The sequence below is a fragment of the Bombus terrestris genome, chromosome 5 (genome assembly GCF_910591885.1).
Source record: "Bombus terrestris chromosome 5, iyBomTerr1.2, whole genome shotgun sequence".
NCBI lineage: Eukaryota > Metazoa > Arthropoda > Insecta > Hymenoptera > Apidae > Bombus > Bombus terrestris.
In genome coordinates, this window is record NC_063273.1 from 2,638,045 (window position 1) to 2,659,394 (window position 21,350).

At 45.4% G+C, this 21,350-nt stretch overlaps 1 protein-coding gene and 1 long non-coding RNA gene across 3 annotated transcripts in view; both read right to left on the reverse strand.

Moving 5' to 3' along the window:
* LOC100645194 (homeobox protein prospero) overlaps window positions 1-5,653 on the reverse strand; it is a 56,789-nt gene extending 51,136 nt beyond the window's left edge. Inside the window, exons 1-2 of one of the 2 annotated variants that reach the window (XM_012308896.3) lie at window positions 2,769-5,653; window positions 1,345-1,830 (exon numbers count right to left, since the gene is read on the reverse strand). In XM_012308896.3, coding sequence (XP_012164286.1) covers window positions 1,345-1,830; window positions 2,769-5,312 — 3,030 coding nt within the window. In that variant the 5' untranslated portion in view covers window positions 5,313-5,653. The remainder of the gene's footprint in view (window positions 1-1,344; window positions 1,831-2,768) is intronic. The other variant, XM_003395717.4, reaches the window with a different exon arrangement.
* A 579-nt stretch (window positions 5,654-6,232) lies between these two features.
* Window positions 6,233-21,350, reverse strand: part of LOC105665769 — a 115,472-nt gene continuing 100,354 nt past the window's right edge. The window contains exon 4 of the long non-coding RNA XR_001098737.3: window positions 6,233-6,264. This is a non-coding gene — a long non-coding RNA (uncharacterized LOC105665769). The remainder of the gene's footprint in view (window positions 6,265-21,350) is intronic.

Below are 21,350 nucleotides of genomic sequence, written 5' to 3' on the forward strand. Positions count from 1 at the left end.
GCTCTGTAGATGCGTACATCTCTGGCTGTTTTGCGTGACCGGTTTTCCATCGAAGGGAACGCGTCCAAGTGTTCTTTTCTTATCCTTCGTCGAGCGCGTGACACTACGAGCGTCGATGATCGATGCAACAGAGAAACGGGAGAAAGAAGACAAAGAGAAAACGAAAGGATATTCGAAGAACATTTGCGAAGAATGATCGACTCGATTGGATAAAAGGCGGGAAAATGACGAGATATGCGACAACCATATGGTTTAATAGACAATTCGATATTGGACGATCTAGCGTAAGGAATATAGTTGGCGGCAAGTTGACCCTGTAGAAATGGAGTTGCTACGGTGAATTCTCTCATACGGTCGGAGAAGTAGTAGAAGTGGCTTATCTACGATAAGTTGAGGAGACGTTAGCGAGGAGAAGTTGGCGGACCGCCTTCTCTCTCTCTCTCTGCCTCTCTCTCTCGCTCTCTCTCTCGCTCTCTCTCTTTCTCGTTTCCGCGGTTAAATTCCGAAATTGCGGGACAGATTATTGGCTTGCGAAGTTGGGTGAGTCTCGAGGCCGAGGGTGGGCCGAGTAGGCAAAGAACTTTCGACCTCGCGCGTTGTTGCCGGACAAACTCTACTCGTAGGTGCAGCCAACATTAGCCTAACTCCGTGGCAAACTAATCTAACATTCGTCTGAGCCTCCCCGTGTCCACCCACTCTTCCTTCTACTCTCTATCTGCCGATTTCCTTCTCCTTGCTGGCGGATCTGCCTTTTTCTCTCGTAGAAATCCGCCTTGTTTTCCAAAGTTTCCAACCTCTCTCTCTCTCTTTCTCTCTCTCTCACGCGTCCGTGTTCCCTTCTACAGAGGCAAAGAAGAAAAAAGGTACACGGAGAAAAGAAACGAAAAAAAAACACATTCCTAAGCATCGTCATCAACTCTTTCGCCTTCCTACCACTTTTTGACGCTCGTTTTTTCGCTCGTCTCTTTATACAGCTCTTTAAAAGCGCGGTCCTGACCGTACGCTACTTGCCGATTTAATATCGAAAGTTTCGTCGTACTTTCTTTGGAGAACGTTCAGACTCGCTGTCCCTTCGCGATATTACCAGAGGTACAAAGTCGACGGAGATTCCGCGCGTGTTGTTGTTGCTCCAACAAACAGAGAGATATCCGTTTTCGAGCGGAAACTTCGACAGTTCGCTAACTATTACACAAATGGCCTACCCCTCGTGTTTGAGGCACGTCGTTCTGGACGTTCTCCAACTCTCGTCTACCAAAGGCATCGAGACGAACGTTTTTTTATTTGCTTTTCTGGTTTTCGTTCTTTCTTTTTCTTTCTCGACGACGTTGTATTAGAAAAGGATATTGTAGGCTGAATCCCGTCGTAACTGATGTCGTCGGAGTTGCAGTCGTTGGGCCGGTCGTTGCTGTCCATCCTGAGATGTCCATAGTCTGGACTGCCATGCTGGGCAGCCGCCAATAAGGCAGGATGCAATATAGATGGCGGATGGGGCAGTGGAGGCGAATCCCTGACATCTACACCTCCACCAGGAGGACTCGCGGGTAAGTGATGTGGCCCTGGAGGTGGTACCTGGCCTGGGTGACCCGCATGAGGGTTGAAGAACGGTGAATACGGCGAGAACACTTGACTTTCGTGAAGACTCGGGTTTGGTATCGCTACGCTGGTTGGCAGGGACACTGGCAGCATCGGCGGTGGCGGATGATACGATCTCGGTGGAGGCGGGGGCGGTGGACTTTCGCTGCCTCCTTGCGAACCACCACCTTCCTGGGCCAGGATTCTCGACACCGTCCTCGGCGTCAGCCTCGTGTCCGTCACCTGTGGAGGGAAATACTAATTGATGCCTCGACTTTACCATTGTGCAATTCAGTCTCTTATCCTACTTAAAACTAATAAATATTCACTGACGAACAGAATTATTCTTTTTTTTTATGCTTGATGCTACTTTGCATCAAGTATACAAAGTCAACGTTACCATTTATAATTTGGAAGTATTCGTCAGTGAAATTTAGTTTCCTATACTACTTAATATCAAGTATACAATGCATCGATGAATAAAATTACTGTCGTGAACTATAGATTTGACATATTCCTCGATGAAATTCGGACTCTTGCTCTACATTATATTAAGCATTCAATGATATTGACGAGCAAAATTATTACAAATTTATAAATGCAAATTATAAATTTGAAATATGTATCGGTAAAATTCATTTCTTTTCTTTCGTTCTGTTTAATATTAACAATACTTATGCATTCTCACTGACGAATAAACTTGACGGTACAGATAGTAAATTAGAAATACTCGTCGATGAAATTATTTTCTTCTACTACTTAATATCGCGTGTACGATAGTACCAACGAATGAAATAATCGATATAAATTATAAATTTGGAATACAAAGCACTGGAAATTCAGTTTTTATATTCGGTTTTATATGTTAACGTAATAAATAACAAAATTTGAAATATTCGTCAGTGAAATTGTTTTACTTGTTCTACTTGATACTACAGATATAAATACGTATATAATAATATTATTGATAAATAGAATTTACTGTATAAATTATGGATTTATAATATTTTCATTGATGCATCGTACTTTATAGAATACTTTTTCAAATTATATTGAGTTGTAATAACAATCGATATAATCGATTATAGATCAAAGACTCGAGCTTTTATCAAGGAAGCAACAAGTGAATTTGCTTATACGAACGGTGGTCTATGACATATCGGTATTTTTATCGAAGATAGAAAGTAGATAATTACCTTATGACGTTTCTTTTTCGGTGTCATTACGAGGGAGAGCGCCTCGTTTTGTTCCGAGTCCCTGCTTTCTCTCTCGTCGCCCCTCAAGTTACAATATTTCTCGCGTTGTTGCTGTTCTCTCTGCTGATGTTCGCGTTGCTGTTGATGTTGCTGTTGTTGTTGCTGCTGCTGTGCCTGCATAGAGGCCATGCTGTACATCGTTGGCGGTTTTGGCGTCTGAAACATCCTGCCACACGACCTCACGTGTGAGGGCAGTTGATTCATTTGGTTAAGATTGTTTTCCGTGGGGCCAGAATGTGGGCCATGAGGACCACCACCCATGGACCCGATTTGTGGGAAACCCGTAGACTGTGGAGGTGGGGGCCCGCCATTGTGGGGCCCCCGTGGCCCGTTTGGGCCACCGGGTGGTTGCGGTGCTCCTCTATCTACTACTTTCGTCCTGGGTGATTTTCTTTCGAGTATTTGGCTGGCCAACAAAAGGTCCTTGTTTAATTGCTCGGCAGCGACTTGCGCCGCCTCGCTTTGATTTCCAAGATACCTCCTCTGTTGCATGAACCTTGTTACCACTTTGTCGATTAAATTCGTCAAGTACGAGGTGATCTCTGCTTTCAGCGTATCCGACAAACTTTGTAGATCTTCGTCGGTTATGTGAGGACCCGACGAACTAGCTGCGGCCGCTGTACTTCTAAAAACATTTATCCTTTCCTGGAATTCTTTATGTTGAAGAGGCGTACTGGCTGGCTGCATTTGTGGTGTTTGCGGCGTGGACGGGCCGGTATTGCTTTGACTCTGTTGTTGTGCTTGACTCGGAGGCGGTGGTGGAGAACTTTGTCGTTGATGCTGCTGTTGCTGTTGTTGATGCTGCTGCTGTTGCCTGACGGTAGCTTCCTGATGCTGCTTCATTCTCTCCAGAGCAGCTTGTTGCTGTTCGAGGTAGAGTTTCTGTCCCATGTGATACATAGCGGCTGCCGCGGCGTGTGGGTGTTCGGTTGGGAGGGCCGGGAGTCCGTTGTACGGTGGTGGATGAGGTTGCGGTGGTTTGAGCGGTGGCTGAGGACTTAAGGGAGCACCGATGCTTTCGCTCGCGTCCGAATCGATTCTACTCGTAAGCTCATTGTACTTTTGCTGCATCACGGCTAATTGTTCGTGCAATTTTTTCAGCTGCGTCTGGAGGTTATCCTTTTCCTCGCGTTTTTGCCTGATCGTCGAAGGATCTTCCTCCTCCTCGCTCTCTTCCTCGTCGTCCATCATGGTATCGTTAACACCGTGCTGGAGGACGTGATGCACCGTTTGTTGCTGGGGTTGGTAGAGTTTACGTTTCTTGCAACCGTTCACAGTGGCAGTTTGAAGCGCTGGACTGCTACGCATCGTGCTGACGATATTCTCGACACGAGCGCGCTTCGTTTCCGTGGTTGGCGAGCTGGTCTCCGTTTTGGGCACGATCGGACAAGGAGAGTGACTGGGACTACGTTTGATGTTTAACGAGTCCTGTATCTCCTCCTTGACGGAAACGGACCCTGACCTTGGTTGCGTGGGACTGGGAGGTAAACTCTGTTCGCAATCGGATCCATCGAGGTTGGCTCCGGGCTCCATACCAGCTTCGGCGAACGCCTCTTCCATAGCACGTGCGGCTGCGGCTGCGTCCTCGGCGCTATCCTCGGCATCGCCCGGCATCACCGTATCACGATCACTGTGATTCGCGTTATTCACGACGTTATTTCCATCACCACTTTCCTCTCCACCACTCTGCACTGTTCCACTACGTGCACTATCACTGTTTTGTTGTTGATGCTGTTGAGGGCTCTGATGATGTTGTTGTTGAGATTTAAGTAGATCCGCTGTGGTGTTGTTGTTGTTACTGTGTATGCTGTTGTTGTTGTTTGGCTGTTCTTGCAGCGCGAGCGCGGAGATTTTGCGCCCTTGGAGTATATCGCGGAGCATGTGCTGCGTGAGCTCGGCGGTGGCGGGATCGTCGCAATTAACTACAGCACCGGATTGCAAATTAGCAGCGGGGTCCATGCCGGCACCAGTCATTCCGTGGCCGCCCTCTGGCGGTGAGCCACCAGCGTCACTGGCCTGTTTGACCTGTCGTCCGAGTAGCTCGTTCAACATCTTGGCGGGGCCGTAACCCGGTGCCCCGAAAAAGCCAAAAGCCGCGTGGGCGGAATGCTGCTGAGTGCTAGGACCCGTGGTAGCTGTGCTTAAATGACCTTGACTGCTTGCCGCTCCAGCTTGAGGCTGCTGGAGCTGTTGTTGTTGTTGCTGTTGTTGTTGCGCCTGCGACTGATGATGTTGCTGCGACTGTGGTTGTTGTTGTTGCTGGTGCGTTGGTCCGCTGCCGCCGAAGATAGAACCGTACAGACCACCGCTGTGGAAGGATGGCCGGGAGGTGAAGTGCGGTATACTCGAGTAGTTGTTGCGCGGCTCGCCGGCGTCCACGCGCTGTCTGGTGCGCTTCTGCTTCTTCTGGAGTCGCTGTTGCTTGCTTTCCGTAGTTGCTCCGTAGGGGGCGAAATACTCGGTCTCCTCCCCCGATGACATCATCGGCCGTCTGGTTGGTCGGCCCCCCGAAGGCCTCCGCGTCCCCTCCCCGCCAGGGTTCCTTGTCACCCCTCCCCTTCTCGCTCGAATAGCCCCTCGTGGCTCAGCGCGCTGCCTCCGTTTCTCTACTCTATTCTCGCCGTTTCCCCTACCACAGCCGTCTTTTCTCCTTGTTCCTTCTACTACCTTGTCCTCCCCACTCTGATCGCCGGCACTCTCCCCTCTCGAATTTCTTCGTCTTTGCCGTCTCCTTCTCCTTCTCTTCCTTTTCCTCCTCCACCTCCTTCTCCTCCGTCGCGCTTCCGCCGCCGCCGCCTCCTCTTCTTCTTTCTCCTCCTCCTTCTCTGCCGCCGCCGCCGCCTCCTCCTCCTCCTCCTCCTCTTCCTCCTCTTCCTCCTCCTCCTCCTCCTCCGCCGCCGCCGCCGACGACGACGACGTCGGCACCCTTCTCCTTCCTGACGAACTCTTGCTTCCTCCTCTTCACCTTTTTCTCCTTCTCTCGTGCCTCCTCTTCCTCTTCTTCCGTCGTTCCTCGGTTTTTCTCTACTTTCTTTTCACTATTCCTCGCCCCGCTCCTTCCGCCTTGGAGCTGACGCCAACAGCTGGGGCTTCTCGATGACTCGGTGTCGGCGACTCGTCCTCGTCTCACAATGACGATTTCTTTTAAGGAGACGCGGCTCGTTCTCGGGACTGTTTCTACTTTTCCTTAAGTCTCTATCGCTATTCGTACCAGGTCCGTCGTTTTCGTTACTATGTCTACCGTTGCCGTTACGTTTCTTCGTGACAGTCGATACGATGTTACTTCCGTTGATGATCACGAGAACTGAGGCCGGTGATCTCGCGGGCGGAATTCTCGTGCTCCCGCCTGGGAGCTGCATCCTTCGAGCTCGCCAAAGGGCTCGGTGCCCCTCGCTCCCTCGTCTCGATTTTCCTTCCCGCGGTTCTTCTTATTCGTCTGTAACACAAACACACCAACATATGCATTACTTATCTTGCCCCCACAAAAAAGAAAAAAAAAAAAGAAACACCGAGCTCGATCACGCTTGTACATAGTGATACACGATCGATAATCCACACTTAGAGAAGTTACGATCGTGAATCGTATTTTAGCTTAAACGCCTTCCGTATATAGGCTCTCGACTTCCGTAGATAAAAGCGTCTGAGACTGTATATACGATTGCCGTTCACTTCATTCTACGACATAGACCGACTTAATTACGAGAAAACGATGATTTGGTTGTAAATAGAGAAAATGGAGAAAAAAATTTCAAATTTCTAAAGAAGCAAAAGCGTAATTATAATTTTATCAAAAAAAAAAATTATTTATCTCTCATTGTGAATCTTATCTTGATTTCGTTGATAAGGTATTTCGGAATTATATTCGTATCATCTTACGTACTAGGTGATTTATAATTCATCAGAGTTTTATATAGCCATCGAAATTGCACAGATTTACATAGGAAGTGGCATTCTTCCCTCTGTCAGGTCTCGTATATTTGGGATAAGTATACCGGTTCAACGCACGATCATGTCACGTAACTGTAGGAGAATGTTCACGGGGAGAATAGCAAGTGTTACCAGTTAAAAATACTAGTAATCGATCATGACTACAAGACGAGGAATAGAGCGGTAGGGGGAACGGTATGGTTTAACTTTGTCTGCCGAAGTCTTCTGCCGAGAGTTCTAGCGAGAAAAACTGCAAGTACAGCGAACTGCAGGATTTGTCGAAGACGAGGATGGCCGTGGAAAGACCATAAGAAAATTACTTGTATTGAATTTCTTATTCAGAACGTAGTCAGTTCCGGCAAGTCGACTCTTTCTCAATTACACCCTGTCGTTGATCGATAGTTGGAGACAAAGATGCACGAAAAAGTAATTGATAGTAATCCTCCGTCATAAACTGGATGCATTGTCTGTTTTAATCGAACTCGAGGGTAAAAAGTTGTGCAGAAACTATATTATTATTAAATCGTATTCCTGTAATTAATTTCATTTTCCAAATTGTATCCAAAGCTTTGTTTCCTTAATCATTCAAACACGCTTACATTCCTTTAGAAATGATTTTGCGTCCTAAACTATTAGGTTTTGCTACGTTTGAATTATCCATTTGAACGTTTCTGTAGATTCTTTCAGATTCTTTTTTTAGACTGTACCTATCTAGAAGTGTATCATTTATCCGCCGTATAATTTATATAAAATTGACTATCGATTTATGACGTTCTTTTGTCTCGTATATCTGTGTAGGTATCTTTTATTTGAGATACTATATTCTCGTTGCTATGATATAACGAATAAACACGAATTTCGAGTTATTTGTGTTTTAAAATTTAATGTTGTTTAGGGATGCCACTAATATTTTTTTATCCGTGAATATTTTATAAAAGCGTAAAACAATAATATTTCTCGAAAGCAATACGAGTACGTATTTCGATCAGTGAGTTTCGACGATAGGTAGAAGTAGACCCGGTAAAACGTTAACGCGAACGTTCTTCGCTCCAAACGAGGGTAAATTATTTCCACGACATCGTTCTCAGGAAACGACTTCGTCGATGGATGATAATCGACGGTTGTTCAACGAATTCATTGAGCGACGACGGTGCTCGCGGTGAGGCGAGGGCCCGATCGTTTCACCATTCAATTGCCGATACGCATAAGTGCGTGGGTGAAACACGTGAGTCGGTTCAGCGTTTGCACGCACGCGGATGGCCGATACGGTACGATGCTTAGTGTGCACCAATATCAACGTGATACACAGCCGCGCGAATGTACATGAGATTCGAAGCAACAGCTGAGCAGCTTAAAGCACCTGCGCTCAATAGGCTGACATATTCCATAGTTTGCCTACGCACGAGCCGCCTGCGTTCGAGGACACGAGCACTCGCCCCTATACGTATATTGACGAAGAGAGACTAGACGTATATATACGCGTGGCTCACGAAGCGACAAGAAGGCTCAAAGAGAGGAATACGTATATAGCAACACGTGGCAAAAGCGGCGAATTGGTGAAAGCATGGAATCGTTGTACTTTTTCCCCTCGGCCGGTACGAGCAGAACTCGTATGCGGGCGCGCGAGCGCGAACGCTCGTTTCCAGTTCTACTGTTCTCTCGTGTTCGCGCGATCGCGCAACGAGGGTTGGAAATCAGCAGCTTAGAATTCATCGATTATTCGTTTGCCTCGTCGATGCATCTAATTGAATAACGATTATCCACTGTTTCTGTTTACCCTGTCGAATCGATACAAAGGACTCGGAGCCGAATGAAAATTGAATTAGGACTCGCCACTTCTGGCATCGCCAGGGATTACTTCCATCGTGTGTTTGTTTCCCACTATTGCTACTTTTTTCTCACTTGTCTTTTACGACGATGGTCTTCCGCGAACGTTTATATACGTCGAGGAATATCTATTCCGAAATTTCATTATCAGGTACGTTTGACAACATTGAATCATTCTCTTTAAATGAAAAGATGCATCTCTTTCGCAATTGGAAAATTTAACATTTTCGTTCACTATCTAGCGAATTTACGTCGTAACTAACGTCTGCATCATTTTCGTTCATAAGCAAGTGCATAAGTAAGTAAAAAGGTCCAATAATAGAAACTCGTTCTTGTTCTTATGCGTACAAGATCGCAAACATCAATGAGAATGAAATGCAACGAAGATGGTCAAACGATTAGAATTCAGCTTTCGCAGATTATTTTTTTACAATCTCTATATCTTGTTCTGTATATGAAAAATGCATTCGGATATTTCTTATTAAACGCTTTGTATCGACATGTGGCAGAATAACGTATACGATTGTGCTAGCTAAACATATTTTCGAGTGTATTTCTCGAGTGAAAAAAAGACATTTTGTTCCGGGATACTATTCCCCGGCAATAATTATCTTACTCTTATTGGTTGAAAGGGTGACATATGGTCTCAAGCTCGATAACGTCTACGATCGTACCTGCCTCGAAGAACGTAACGCTTCGAGGGGGGTCAGCAAAGTTTGTTCTTCCTACGTTTGATCGCCACTTCCCTCCTGTGCCGTCACGCGTGGGACGCTCAGAATAAAAAGGTGCTCCGGCCGGAAATGGTTTTAGGAACTCTCCCACCAAATCGACTCGGAAGTAGACACGCCGGGCTAATTACACGCGAGAAACGTGTATACGTGGCGATGTGTTCGAGAAGCTTTCGTGACCCCATTGTCGATATATGTTATATCGAGCAGATGCGCTTCGTTCACTTCACAAGTAAATTATCTTTTGTTACTTCGACGCGGTCTCCAGAAAATAATTTCCTAATGGATGATCGTCAAAATGCATATAATTTGCGAAAATATATAAAATATCCAAGGTATAGTATCGACTAATTATCGTCTAACGAGTGAATAAGATCTCTGGTCAGGCTGTATTTTTTATTTGTACGAATAAGTAGAATTTATATAAACATTCGTGATCTATAATTATTACCGATGAAACGTTATTAATAAAGCATCGCTTAACGTTGATCTTTTCGAAAATTTCCAGTGTCCACGTTAGAAAAATCATTGATCCTTTATTTATCATTCGCAAATATCGGCAAGTAAAGATATCTGTTAAATTTGATAAATATATCACGTTGCTGACAAAACGAACGAATTGAAATCGTTTTGTTTGCGCGTTCGATTTTATAATTCCTCCCGAAATGTGACGAAATGATGAAGCACGTACGAGTTTACAAAACACGTCAGCCAGAGAGTAACGAACGTGACTTTGTCATTACAAAACCCTGTATTTCCATGGGCAATGACACTCGCATCGATCATCTTCGAGCGAGACGAAAACAGTCTGATGAACCACCAACAGCCATTTCCTGTGCGTCATGCGATATTTACCGTTTAAGCAGGTGACTTGATTTGAAGGGGTGATTGCAGGTCATGCCGGTGGGGTTGCGATACAAGATTAGAAAATCGCTGGTTGGAACCGACTTGTCTGGCTCGTTACTCGTTCAATACTCTGTCCTGGATTTCAACGATATTAATAAACGTAATCTTGGAGGAAGAATTGTCAAGACAAAAGCATAAAAGAATACGGATGAGACGCAACGAGGTAAATTAAAAGCGAACAATATAAAGAGCGAGTTGGCAAGGTATCTATATCACATTAAAAATTAACTATCGATTATACGAGAAAGTTAACAAAAGACCGGCTTTGTAATTTCGTGAACTTTTCCCGAAGATTTTTCATCGAGAAGGGGTTAGAATCTAAGGTAGCCATTGTTTCGAACTATCGACGCAGATAACTTCCACCTATAGCTCGGGTAATTAAGGAAGAGACCGGAACACAAAAGAGCCCGGGGCGAGGAAAGCGTTCGTTAATCTCCTACCGTCCATTACGTGGTTTCTATCGACCTTGTATGAAATTTCAAAGGGAATACCGCGAATCGAAATTTTTTAATGAATCCATCGATGAAAAGAAAGAGGGCATATCTCCTCTGTTACCGCGCCGATTCTTTCGCGTTGACTGCACTGTCCTACCACGGAACGACAACCAAACACGCTACTGGAATCGATATAAGTCGAACAAACTCGCGGTATCGGCGTAGCCTATACTTCAAACAAAATTTCTTTCCTACTGTCTTATCGGCCAAAGGTCTTTGGTTCTTCGAGCAGATCTTTTCTTCACGATGAAAATAATACTTGAAAGATCAATAGATAGAAAGAGGAAAAGAACATCGGAACGGTACGAATTGATCTTTTTTCCTCGATGCTTCCATTCGATTTCGAAAGTCTCCTGTCGACGAGCCAGAAACCGTTGGTTTCGATACTGATCGATCGTTGCGCGAAACAAAGCGATCCACCAGCACGGAACTCGTTGCGAAAACGAAACAATACTACTTATACTTTGCGATTGGCAACGACTTCCTTCCGGCATGGAGCCGCGAACCATGAGCGCGAGCAGGTTTACTAAGTTCCTACTTGCTGAATATCACATGGCGCGCGTACCCCACATGGTGTTGTCGAGGTGACGCAGCAATGGCATGTGTATCGGAATTCCAGCCCCTGTAGGTGTCATGTGGCCGTAGTGTTCGCAGGGGGTTGTGCATGGGAACCCGGCTATGGTCATCAGTCCATGTCCATCGTGGTGCTCTACGTGTACACCACGCACGCATCGCTATGCATCGCTCTCCCTCTCGATATACATAGTAAATTATTGTAACATTCGTTTCGTTATTATCCACCACCGGGGACGAAGGTAGCAACCCCTTTGGTGACAGGAATTCGCAAACATGCAAACGCATCAGCGTTTCATGACGCCTAATCGTCAATGTGTATTTACACGTATGTACATGACTAGCAGACAGACGGACAGGCAGACAGTCGCGGAGATCACGAGACGGAATAACACATGGACATAGGAAGCTGCAAGAGAGATAGATAGATAGATAGATAGATAGATAGAGAGAGAAAGAGAGAGAGAGAGAGAGAGAGAGAGAGGCAGGTATTCTGTTCTATATAGAGAATGATACACGCATACAAAAGCAGAAGCATGGTGACTCGTATGTGTATATACACGGCTCACACGCGTTCTGCATATTATCGGGTTGCTCCGATGCAACAAGTTGACCGGGTGTCAATTGATGTGTTATTAATTGGAGGTTAATTGCGTTAATGCGCTGCCGACCCCGCCCTCCTCCCCCGTCCACCCGACGTCACACCCGCGGCGCCGTACACCCTCCACTGTTTTATTATTATTTTGCATTCGAATCGTTTCGATTCATTGGCACGCGCCCAAACCAAACTTCGCGAGCGCGAGAGAGCCAGACAACGTGGAGAGAATCGGCACGCGAGAGAGGAAAAGAGAGAGAGAGAGAGAGAGAAAGAGCATTTAAAAGCGGCGGCCTGTCACCGATTTTCATAATTCACAGCTCGTTAAATTTGTTTCGCTTTTTACCTCGCTTTCCGCGCACGGTTACGCGACCCAGGACCATTAATCTACCTTCGGTCGTTTCCAATGAGTTTAATCGCGTTTCAAAAACAATGTGGGTCAACGCCACGGCCACCGTGTTATTCCTGGCACGCGAGCATGACCTTTCCTGCGTTTTCATTTCGATTTCGGTCGCCATTCATGCTGCGTTACAGATAATACGAGCGATAATGAGCGCGCCACTTTTACGAGCCGCGGACTCGATGATGCTGGAATTTTTTGGTTTAGCGGCATGAATGGGAATACCGGTCCGATTTGTCCGTGACATTGCTCCGCCGTTATACCACGTACCGGATTTTGCAAATTACAAAAGCAGAGGAGAAAGATCAGCGAACATCTCGTGAATTAAAGGGCGAGCGTCGAGTGTTGGAATTTGTCGTCGAACGAAATTCTACGTATTTCGCTCGTTCGAACGTATTTCCTTCGTCTAAATTGCCGCTTTATGCGGCGATCGATCGGAATATCGTTGTTTTTCATGGGAAAAAATTAGGAACAAGGTAGATCGAATTTTTGATACAACAGTCACGAAAGATACTCTAAAGCACGAAATATCCAAGGAAGGGATCGTATGAATTTAAGGTTCGAACGTCAAAGAAAGAGAAAAATTTTAAGGCACACTGCACATCATTTATACGGGGAGTTCTTCCCAAGGTGCAATCGCAAATCTTCTCTGAAGAATTTCCACGAGACGTTCTGCGGCCTTTAGTTCAATGTGTTCCCATGACTTCTCTCTGTGGGAAACGCTAACGTCTAATATTGAAAGTTACAAAAAAATCCTACGGCGCCCTTCGTCCTCCCTCTGGAAAGGAAGTAGGAACAACGGTCCTTGCCCTCAACAGCGTAGACGCTACCCTGTCGCTGTGACGGTCGTTGAAATCTCGTGGGACATTTAAACTTACGATTTCGATTGGATTCGCAAACATTTCTTGTATCGCCTTGATTTTTAGCCATCGTAAATTTATAAATTGCAATCGAAAATATTTTAATGTATTAAATTAATGACGTTTTTGTTACTTTGGCTCATATTTTTGTTTCACTTGAAATTATTAAAATTGCAAAGAATCTCATACCATTTGTTCATTCATTGAACATTTAACTTTCACGCCATTCTTGAAACATTCCGCTAATTTTTCAAGCGAATCGGATATATTTACGAAAAGAGATACGAATCTTCACGCGAATAACACACGCTTCAAAACTTTTAAGATGTTTAATATATTAAAGTGATATTTATAAAATGTAGTATTTAATGCAAATTCTAGCGGAATATTATTAACAACCAAAAGATTCTCATTTGTATACGCGATCTTTCGTTTGAATTTGTCTCGAAACGAGAGCAACGTTGAAATATAAAGATCCGAATGATCTCGGTAGAATGAAGGAAACATAATCGACTCGTGAGAAACAGCCCTTAAGTTCTACGCCACTGCAAGATCAAGAAGGCCCCCTTGCTAGTATTCAGGTGGTTCCGCCGGGTGGTGTCCCCCGATTTAAATGTCTAGGTATCCCCAACTGGATTCAGGTAAGGTAACTTCTCGAGACTGGCTTCCCCTCTTACTTTGGTTCCCCAGCGCGCGCTCAAGACTTAAGGCGGAGAAGGGCGAAGAAGGCAAAAGGAAAGGTCTCCTTAGGAATTGGAAGGAGCGCGTGCCAGCTGCCGTTGACGAGGAGTAACCGACGTTTTGGCTTCTTGTTACCATTATTCGAACCCCTGGACGAGGTCGCTCTAACGTCTTGGAGCACAAACGAACCCCTACTTTTCCAACGTCTTAAGAATCACGCGACCCGGTCGGTTGACTCGTGCCTGGGTGGAGTAACGGTCTAGCTGTTTCCTTTCGACGACACCATGTTATTCTGTTCGATCCGATACGCTCGAGATAAGGGTGCTCGCAACACCGTTTCGTCTTAGGGTTGCTAATAATTACACGAAGCAGCGTACGTTGGATCGCTTAGCAGGGGAGAAACATCTCGAGCGTTAAGTACGTTTAAATGTTTACTATTTCGAAGAATTAACGGGATACAGCAACCAGGCAGTTCAGGAATCTTTTTAAAATTTTCGTTCTTAAGTTTCGTCAGTTTTCAGGTTCGAATAACTTGACGATGTTACGTAAAATTGAAAAAGGATGATGATGTTAGATTAGGACAAATGCCATCTTAAAAACTTTTATCACGTTTTATCAGTTTTTCAAAACTTCTTTTGAAAATCATGATTTTTAATTTAGGAGATTTTGAGAACCATGTATTTGTCTAATTATGCTTTAAATTTTAGTTTAGATTAGAATCTTGCTGCTATCGAAAACGTCGCTCGATTTTTGTGTAGGGATTGTTTTACGTATTGTTATGTTTATAGATTCTGCACAAGTATCATGGAAAAAACGTAGCGTTGCATTATTGATTTCTGGAAAACGATTAGTGGGAAAGTTTCAAGGAGAACCAGTTGCTGGAAAATTGTTGTGTATTTGAGTAGAATAAGTAAATTGCGAGATGGTTGAACACGAGAATGGATTCTTACAAAGAAGTAGGAAGAAGTACATTGGAAAGATATAAATTATTTCCATAGCTGTAAATGGAAATCGCATACAACTAGAATACATATGTAATGATAATTAACGAACGAAATAGCTTACATTTATTAGAATAATTCGAAGTATACGAATATATTTCTTTAGAATTCTACTGCAGAAATGGAAATTTTTTAATTTCCTTTTTTCCTGTTTTCTTGTAACTGTCAATTACTATATACCGTTGCATCAACAACGTTCATTTGTAAACGAAAGAATCAAATGCCAAGAACCAAAAATAGCGAGATATCGACACATGAAGATTACCCATTACCAATGCTCGAAAGCATTTGCAATTGCCATTTTCTATGCATCGTAAAACTTTACTCCTACGTAGTTAGAAAAAAAAAAAGATAATATGTAAAACAAGATATAAGAGGAAAAAAAATTATACGGAAAACTAATTTCAACGCTCAGTCGACGAGTTTCGATCAGAATGTAAATAATCTCTGATAGTTCCCAGCCAATAATTTCCACCTCGCCACGATTCGGTGGAAAACAACTGGCCAGGCTGGTCCACCCCTGTGGAATATGGAGTTTTCGGCATAAGAGTTCCACCTCCTTCGTTCTCCGATGCCAAGCAAAAGTCCCAGATTCGCGAGTCGAGTAATCAGCGGTGAAGCAGATCGAGGAGGCTTAACGACAGATTCCCGGTCTTTCCCTGTTTGCATTTTATTGGCCACGGGCTACTTTTCGAGGCAGTTACGTAGATACGTCCGCAGCATATTGGCAAGCAGGAGCCTGCAGGATTATCGGCGTTATTGTCGTTGGCATTTCGAGGCGAGGCCTCCTTATGGCAGTCGGCCAACCTGCCCTCCAGTTTTCGCCGCGCCGGCTTTTTCCTGTCGTCCAACCATCTCCGCGATATCGTACCGAGATTACTTAATTATATTCAATTGCCAAAGTTGCCGTGCTCGCGGCGTTTGGCTCGGACCAACGATCATCGTACTACCTATCCTCACTGTCTCGAAGTCACGGCAATTTCGAAAAGTATGCCAACGAACGAAGCGACGATTCCGCTTCTTCTAGCCGTTATTTACGAATTATATCGTCATCTCGAAATAAAGGGAATAAAAGAAAGATACATTGCGCCGTGGCTGACGAAAGTCTCGATACGAGCCGCTGCAAATATCTGTCTGCTATTGTCCAGCCGGAGAAAAACGAGAAAAAGAAACGGCTATGTTTCAAGTCGTTAAGGTGCTTGTGCACGATCGCTCGCCACGAGCCCGATTACGAGAGAGATACGAACCACGGACGCAGAGCGATTCTCGTTCGTCTTTTTCGACACAGTTCTCTGATAATTTGCCTGGGAATGGTCGAATAAAAAACATAATGGGAGTATAAGGGAGATAGAGAGATTGGGAAGATAGATCAAACTGGAGATGGAAAGTCACCTTTCGAATCTAGCGGAACAGATGTGAGAATAGATAGACTCGAAATGGGGTCTGCGTAGTTTAGAGTGTGCCGTGGACCTTTTGTTGCAGCTGGACCTTGGTCTACATTCGTGGTTCTAGAAACGAAGTGCATGGGACACACCTTTGATCGTTCTCGAAATCGGAAACACCTGGTTACTGCGATTCGATTTATCGGATGGACGCTAACGAATTAGCAGACTGGCGAACCTGTAAGGTTCTCTTAATTACGATTGGATTGTTCAAAACGAAAAAGAGAATGATCTTGACGCTAAGTGTTTCGAGAAGAAGGAGAAGAAAGCAAATGTTTCCTAGGTGAATCAGATATTACCTGCTCTAAATGAATTTAACTAATTTCAGATCTTAACTCGATATAACGATACTATCTCTCGTAATTCGATATGCTTTCATTGTAAATTTTCATTCTTATATATCAAGAAAACGGTAACGATATCGTTTTCCTCCAACTATTCAAAAGTTTTACTAAAAGTGGTTAGCGACATAATTTGAAAATTTTTACTTGAAGAGTTTCAAATCGCAGCATGTTATTTTCTGAGATCAGATGTTCAGCGAGTTATCTGAAACTGAAATGTCAGAAGGTCGCAGATGCCTTTGTCTAAGTAAACGAGAGAAAAATGAACGGGAAGAGGAAACTCGAGGGCGATGAGAAGCGGTCCAGAGCAGGATCTTTCCTTCTTGACGTTACGAAACTCAACGCGGCACGTCCGCGCGAATCTCCGTGGAACGACGCGCGGCGAGCGGTGGTCCGATCGTTTGAGCCAATCACGCCGTGATTGAGTATAATGGACTTGCGTCTTGTTCCCCAGGCCAGTGGTTCTCGCGGCTTACTGGAACGATCCAGTGTTCACCCTACCGATCGTCGGACGTTGGAGTAGCTCGCACTTGGGTTGGTCACCCGCGAACCGTAAGTGACTAGGGCACAGGATGAAGGCTGTGCCCGAGTGAGCGAGCGAGCCTGTTGGTATGATAATGAGGAAGGTGACTTCCGACGATCCATATATCGCGGAGAGCAGTCCAAGGGAGCGAGAAAGACCGCCCGGTCGGGCGCAACGACGATAAAAGACAAGGCTAGTCGGGGGACACGGAGAAACAGAGAACACAGAGCGTCGAGGCCGATGGAGGTGGAGGAGGTTGCATTTGTATTACTCATATATACGCATGGGGTCCACGGTTAGCCAAGGAACGGACACTTCAATCCACGCAACACTCCCTCGATCCTACGATTTAACGTAAGCCTCTCTGGGCTCTCCTACGCCGCCTCTCTGCCGCTCGCTCTGCCTCCTGTTCCTCCTCTCCACTACTCTGTCTCTTCCTTCCGCGGCCCTCGGCCGCAAATTGACATGAGAGACAGGACAGAGGAGAACGACGTGCGTCAGCACGTCACGTGTACACGCGAAACTGGCTCGAGGAGCGGAAGACTCTTCGTGGTCCGCGTTGACATGGTCCGGTCTGCATGCACACCGAACGATACTCTCCTGAAAGAGCCTCGGCCTAGAGTCTCTGTAAAGCCTAACCACGTCGATGTGCTCGTGATGCAACGCTGTGGATGCTATTCGGAGAAGAGATCGCCCCCGCCGATATCAGAGCAACAGAGAGGGAAACGGCTGGCAAACGGAGAAGACGCGGAGGGTCTCCTTGTGAGAGCAGGGCCTCTCTGATAGCCCCGTACGAAGCGTAGACGAGGCAATTTTCCCAAACGCCATCAATTCAGCTAACCAGCTAAATTCGCGAACGAGGCAAGGAGGGCACAGGGGACAGGCGAAACGGGTGAGAAAAAAGGACTCGGACGAGAAACGAGGGAGAGAAACGGGCTGAAGTGGTGGAATAACGCGATGCGTATTTGCATGAGAAGCAAAGGACTGGCTCTCTCGCGGATACGGTGACGCCGGTACAGGCCGGTTCCCAAGTGTCGGGTGAGCCACGGCGCGGTTAATCCAATTGAGTCAATTTGGGTTAACTTGAAGTCGTCTAAACAGCTTGTTTAGACGACCCATGATGCATGCGTAACCGCCGTGTATCCGGCCCTCTTCCTTCCTATTTTAACGAGACCTTTCCAGACGCGAGACATCGACACCCATACGATGCGTTTAAAGGAGGAAATGCTTAAGGGAGGACGAACGTTTCACGAACTCTGCAGACGCGGATCTTCCAAAGCTCGTTCCATTTTCATCTCCTTGATTCGATTGCTTCGTTAATTTCGGTGATATTCGACATCGGTTCAACGATGAAACGTACAAGCGATTGGAGATTTTATTGGACAAATTTATCACGAGACATCGAAGATTGACACTTTTCCTTCGGCTTGGATATTCTTGCGCTAGTATTTTTACTACCATTGTCTGTTTCTTTCTTTTATAACTCGTTACTTTACAAATAATTAATTTCCACGATTATCACTAATATCAGTATAAGAGGATGATTTTTAACTGTGTATTAAGTTTTTTCGTACGTTTAGCGTTTAATCGGTGTATGTTTCGCGCAAGAGTCGCGTCTTACTATATTTCGAGATCGCGTTATCGGCGTGCAACCACGGACCGCGTATTTACTATAATACTGTCCGGTATTTGCGAGCTGGCCGTTTATATCACGGAAAGAATCGATTTCGATGACTGTCTGACCGGATGGGGCAAAGGCGCGTCTAGCTAACCACCACCTTCGTGGATGATGTAGTCATTGAGCTCTATGCTGCTCTAGTGCGGAGCACGCGAGTATTTGCTCAGGGTACACACTAGACTCGCCTCCCCAGCTGACGTTGATTGAAGGAATAAGGGAAACGGCGAGCTCTCTCAAGTACCCACTACTACCACCATCGCCATCACCACCACCATCATCAACGTTACGACCACCGGCACCAGTATTACGGTCCTCCCTGTTGCAACCCCTGCAGACCGACCTCTAACCATCTCCACTCCTCCACACGGCGCGCACCGTCTCGACCAACTCCATCACCGACATAGGATCATCGCAATGCGCCCTGTACCTTATGCACCGGCGGTGCAATGCACCGCTTACATCGAAAATTCCTCCTCTTTCAGTCCACGCGTTAATTAAACAGAGTTTACGTGGTTATAAAACGAGACCTTGCGGCAGGACATGAAAGAAAAGGGAGTCAAAGAGAGAAAGAGAGAGAAAGAGAAAGAGTCGGACGAGAAGGGGCGGTGGGACGGTGGACGCGCAGAAAGAACAGGAAAAAGTTTCCGCCAACGCTGCTGGATGCACGGTCGCCGAGAAAACGAACGACACGGTCGACAGGAACGAACGACAGGGTATCGCCGTTCCTATCCCGGGTTCGCGAGATCCCACGGGAAGAACCGGTGTAAAAATAACGATTCTGCGAGTCGCGGAGGAAAATCTGACGAGGACCGTCTAGACTGCAACGACCGATGCACCGAAACATCGCCGGTTGCGAGACAGCGAGAAAAATTCGAGGGAATGCGTATGTAAGAGAGTAAGAGGGAGAGGGAGAGGGAGAGGGTGCGCGAAAGTGTATCGAGTTTGCGGCAATGTTAATGAGGTTACAATGGAAACACCTGGGGCGTGAGAATAACAGGGAAATAAAAATATTATCAAACGCGAATGTTAAAAGAGCGCGGGACAAAGGAAGACGTAAGGGCGAGGCAAAGGGTGAACCGGAGGGGAGGCGGAGCGAGAAAGAGTGGAGTGTAATAAACCTCATTAAGAAATTGAATGCACGCGCTCGCCGCGGTCGTTGGAAAATGAATTGATCACGGATTCGCGCTCGGCGTGGCTCTGGCTCAACGAAACAAAACAAAGAAGGAAAAAGGACAAAAGAGAGAGAAAAAAGAATAAAAACAAAAGGAAAGGAAGGGAAAAAGGAAAAGGTCGGAGGGAAGAGAGAAAAAGAGGACCGTATTACCCGAGATAGATACGTAGGCGGGTATCTCAGATCCGGAACTTGTTGACAATGCTACGGAAGGCGATACACCTGGACGATTGCGACAATCGGTCATTTATTGACCCGTCACACCTGCGTCGGCTCGCTTATGCCTCTCGACTATACTTTCTCGTCGTGCCACGTGGTCAGTGAAGCTCGTCTCCTGAGAGACACCGGGTACGGCTATTCGTGCCGTGATTGCCGTCCGGCTGTGATGGCGCGATTATTTACATTGCTTCCGAATTAGTAAATAAGCAGACGCGCCGGCAGCGACTCGGAAACGCGGCGTGACCGCCTCTTTCCGCAAGTCGGTACAAGCCTTGCTACTCCCTTTGTGCGCGGGCCTTTCCTCGTTTTCGAGATCCGTGATTCCCCGCGCATATCATGTTCGCTGAGCTAAGGATTCAACCTCGGTCGAGAAAAGCCTTTTTCAATGAGAATGCTAATTAGCTGGTTGTACGCTGGTGCATACGCCGTCGTACCTTGTAAAAAGGGAAAAATGTTTTTCAACGTTTCCGTTCATCCACGGAGATGACCCAGAACGATCCTTCGCTCGCGATTTCGAGAAAATACCGACTGTCTTCTTCCTAACAGTAACGGGGAAACGGTGTTGGCTTGTGGGCAATGTATAGGAGCACCGTGTAAGTGCTTGGTAATTTATTTATTGGATACCGCGTCTCTAAATAGCTCGGCTAATCTTGTCTCGTTAACGTTGAAATTCTGGGAAAATATGACACGACGATATAGACAACTCTGTGGTGGAACTTCGTTTTACGAACCCGTGTATTTGATACTATGATACTATTATTGAGAATTACCGATACTTTTACCTTCAAATTTATGCTAATAGTTTAAAATTGTAAGTTTAATACAATCCTTAAAAATTCTTCTACAAGGTATCTAAAATGTCGTTAGATTTTTTAAATCATCACAAATTGAACGCTTTAACCAATAATCGCTTTAAAAGATCTCATAAGATACGATAACTCGGCAATGACAGATAGAAGAAAATTAAAAATTTATAAGAGTACTATATATATATAATAAAATTTATAAACTAGATATTTTTCATCCCAGCGGTAATAGTTACCTATTCCAAAGTATAAATATATTTCGTTAAAGATATTTCTTCCTGTATAATTATATTTTTTAATTGCCTTGAGATTTACAAAAAGTCGTCTAATTTGAATCACCACACTGTATC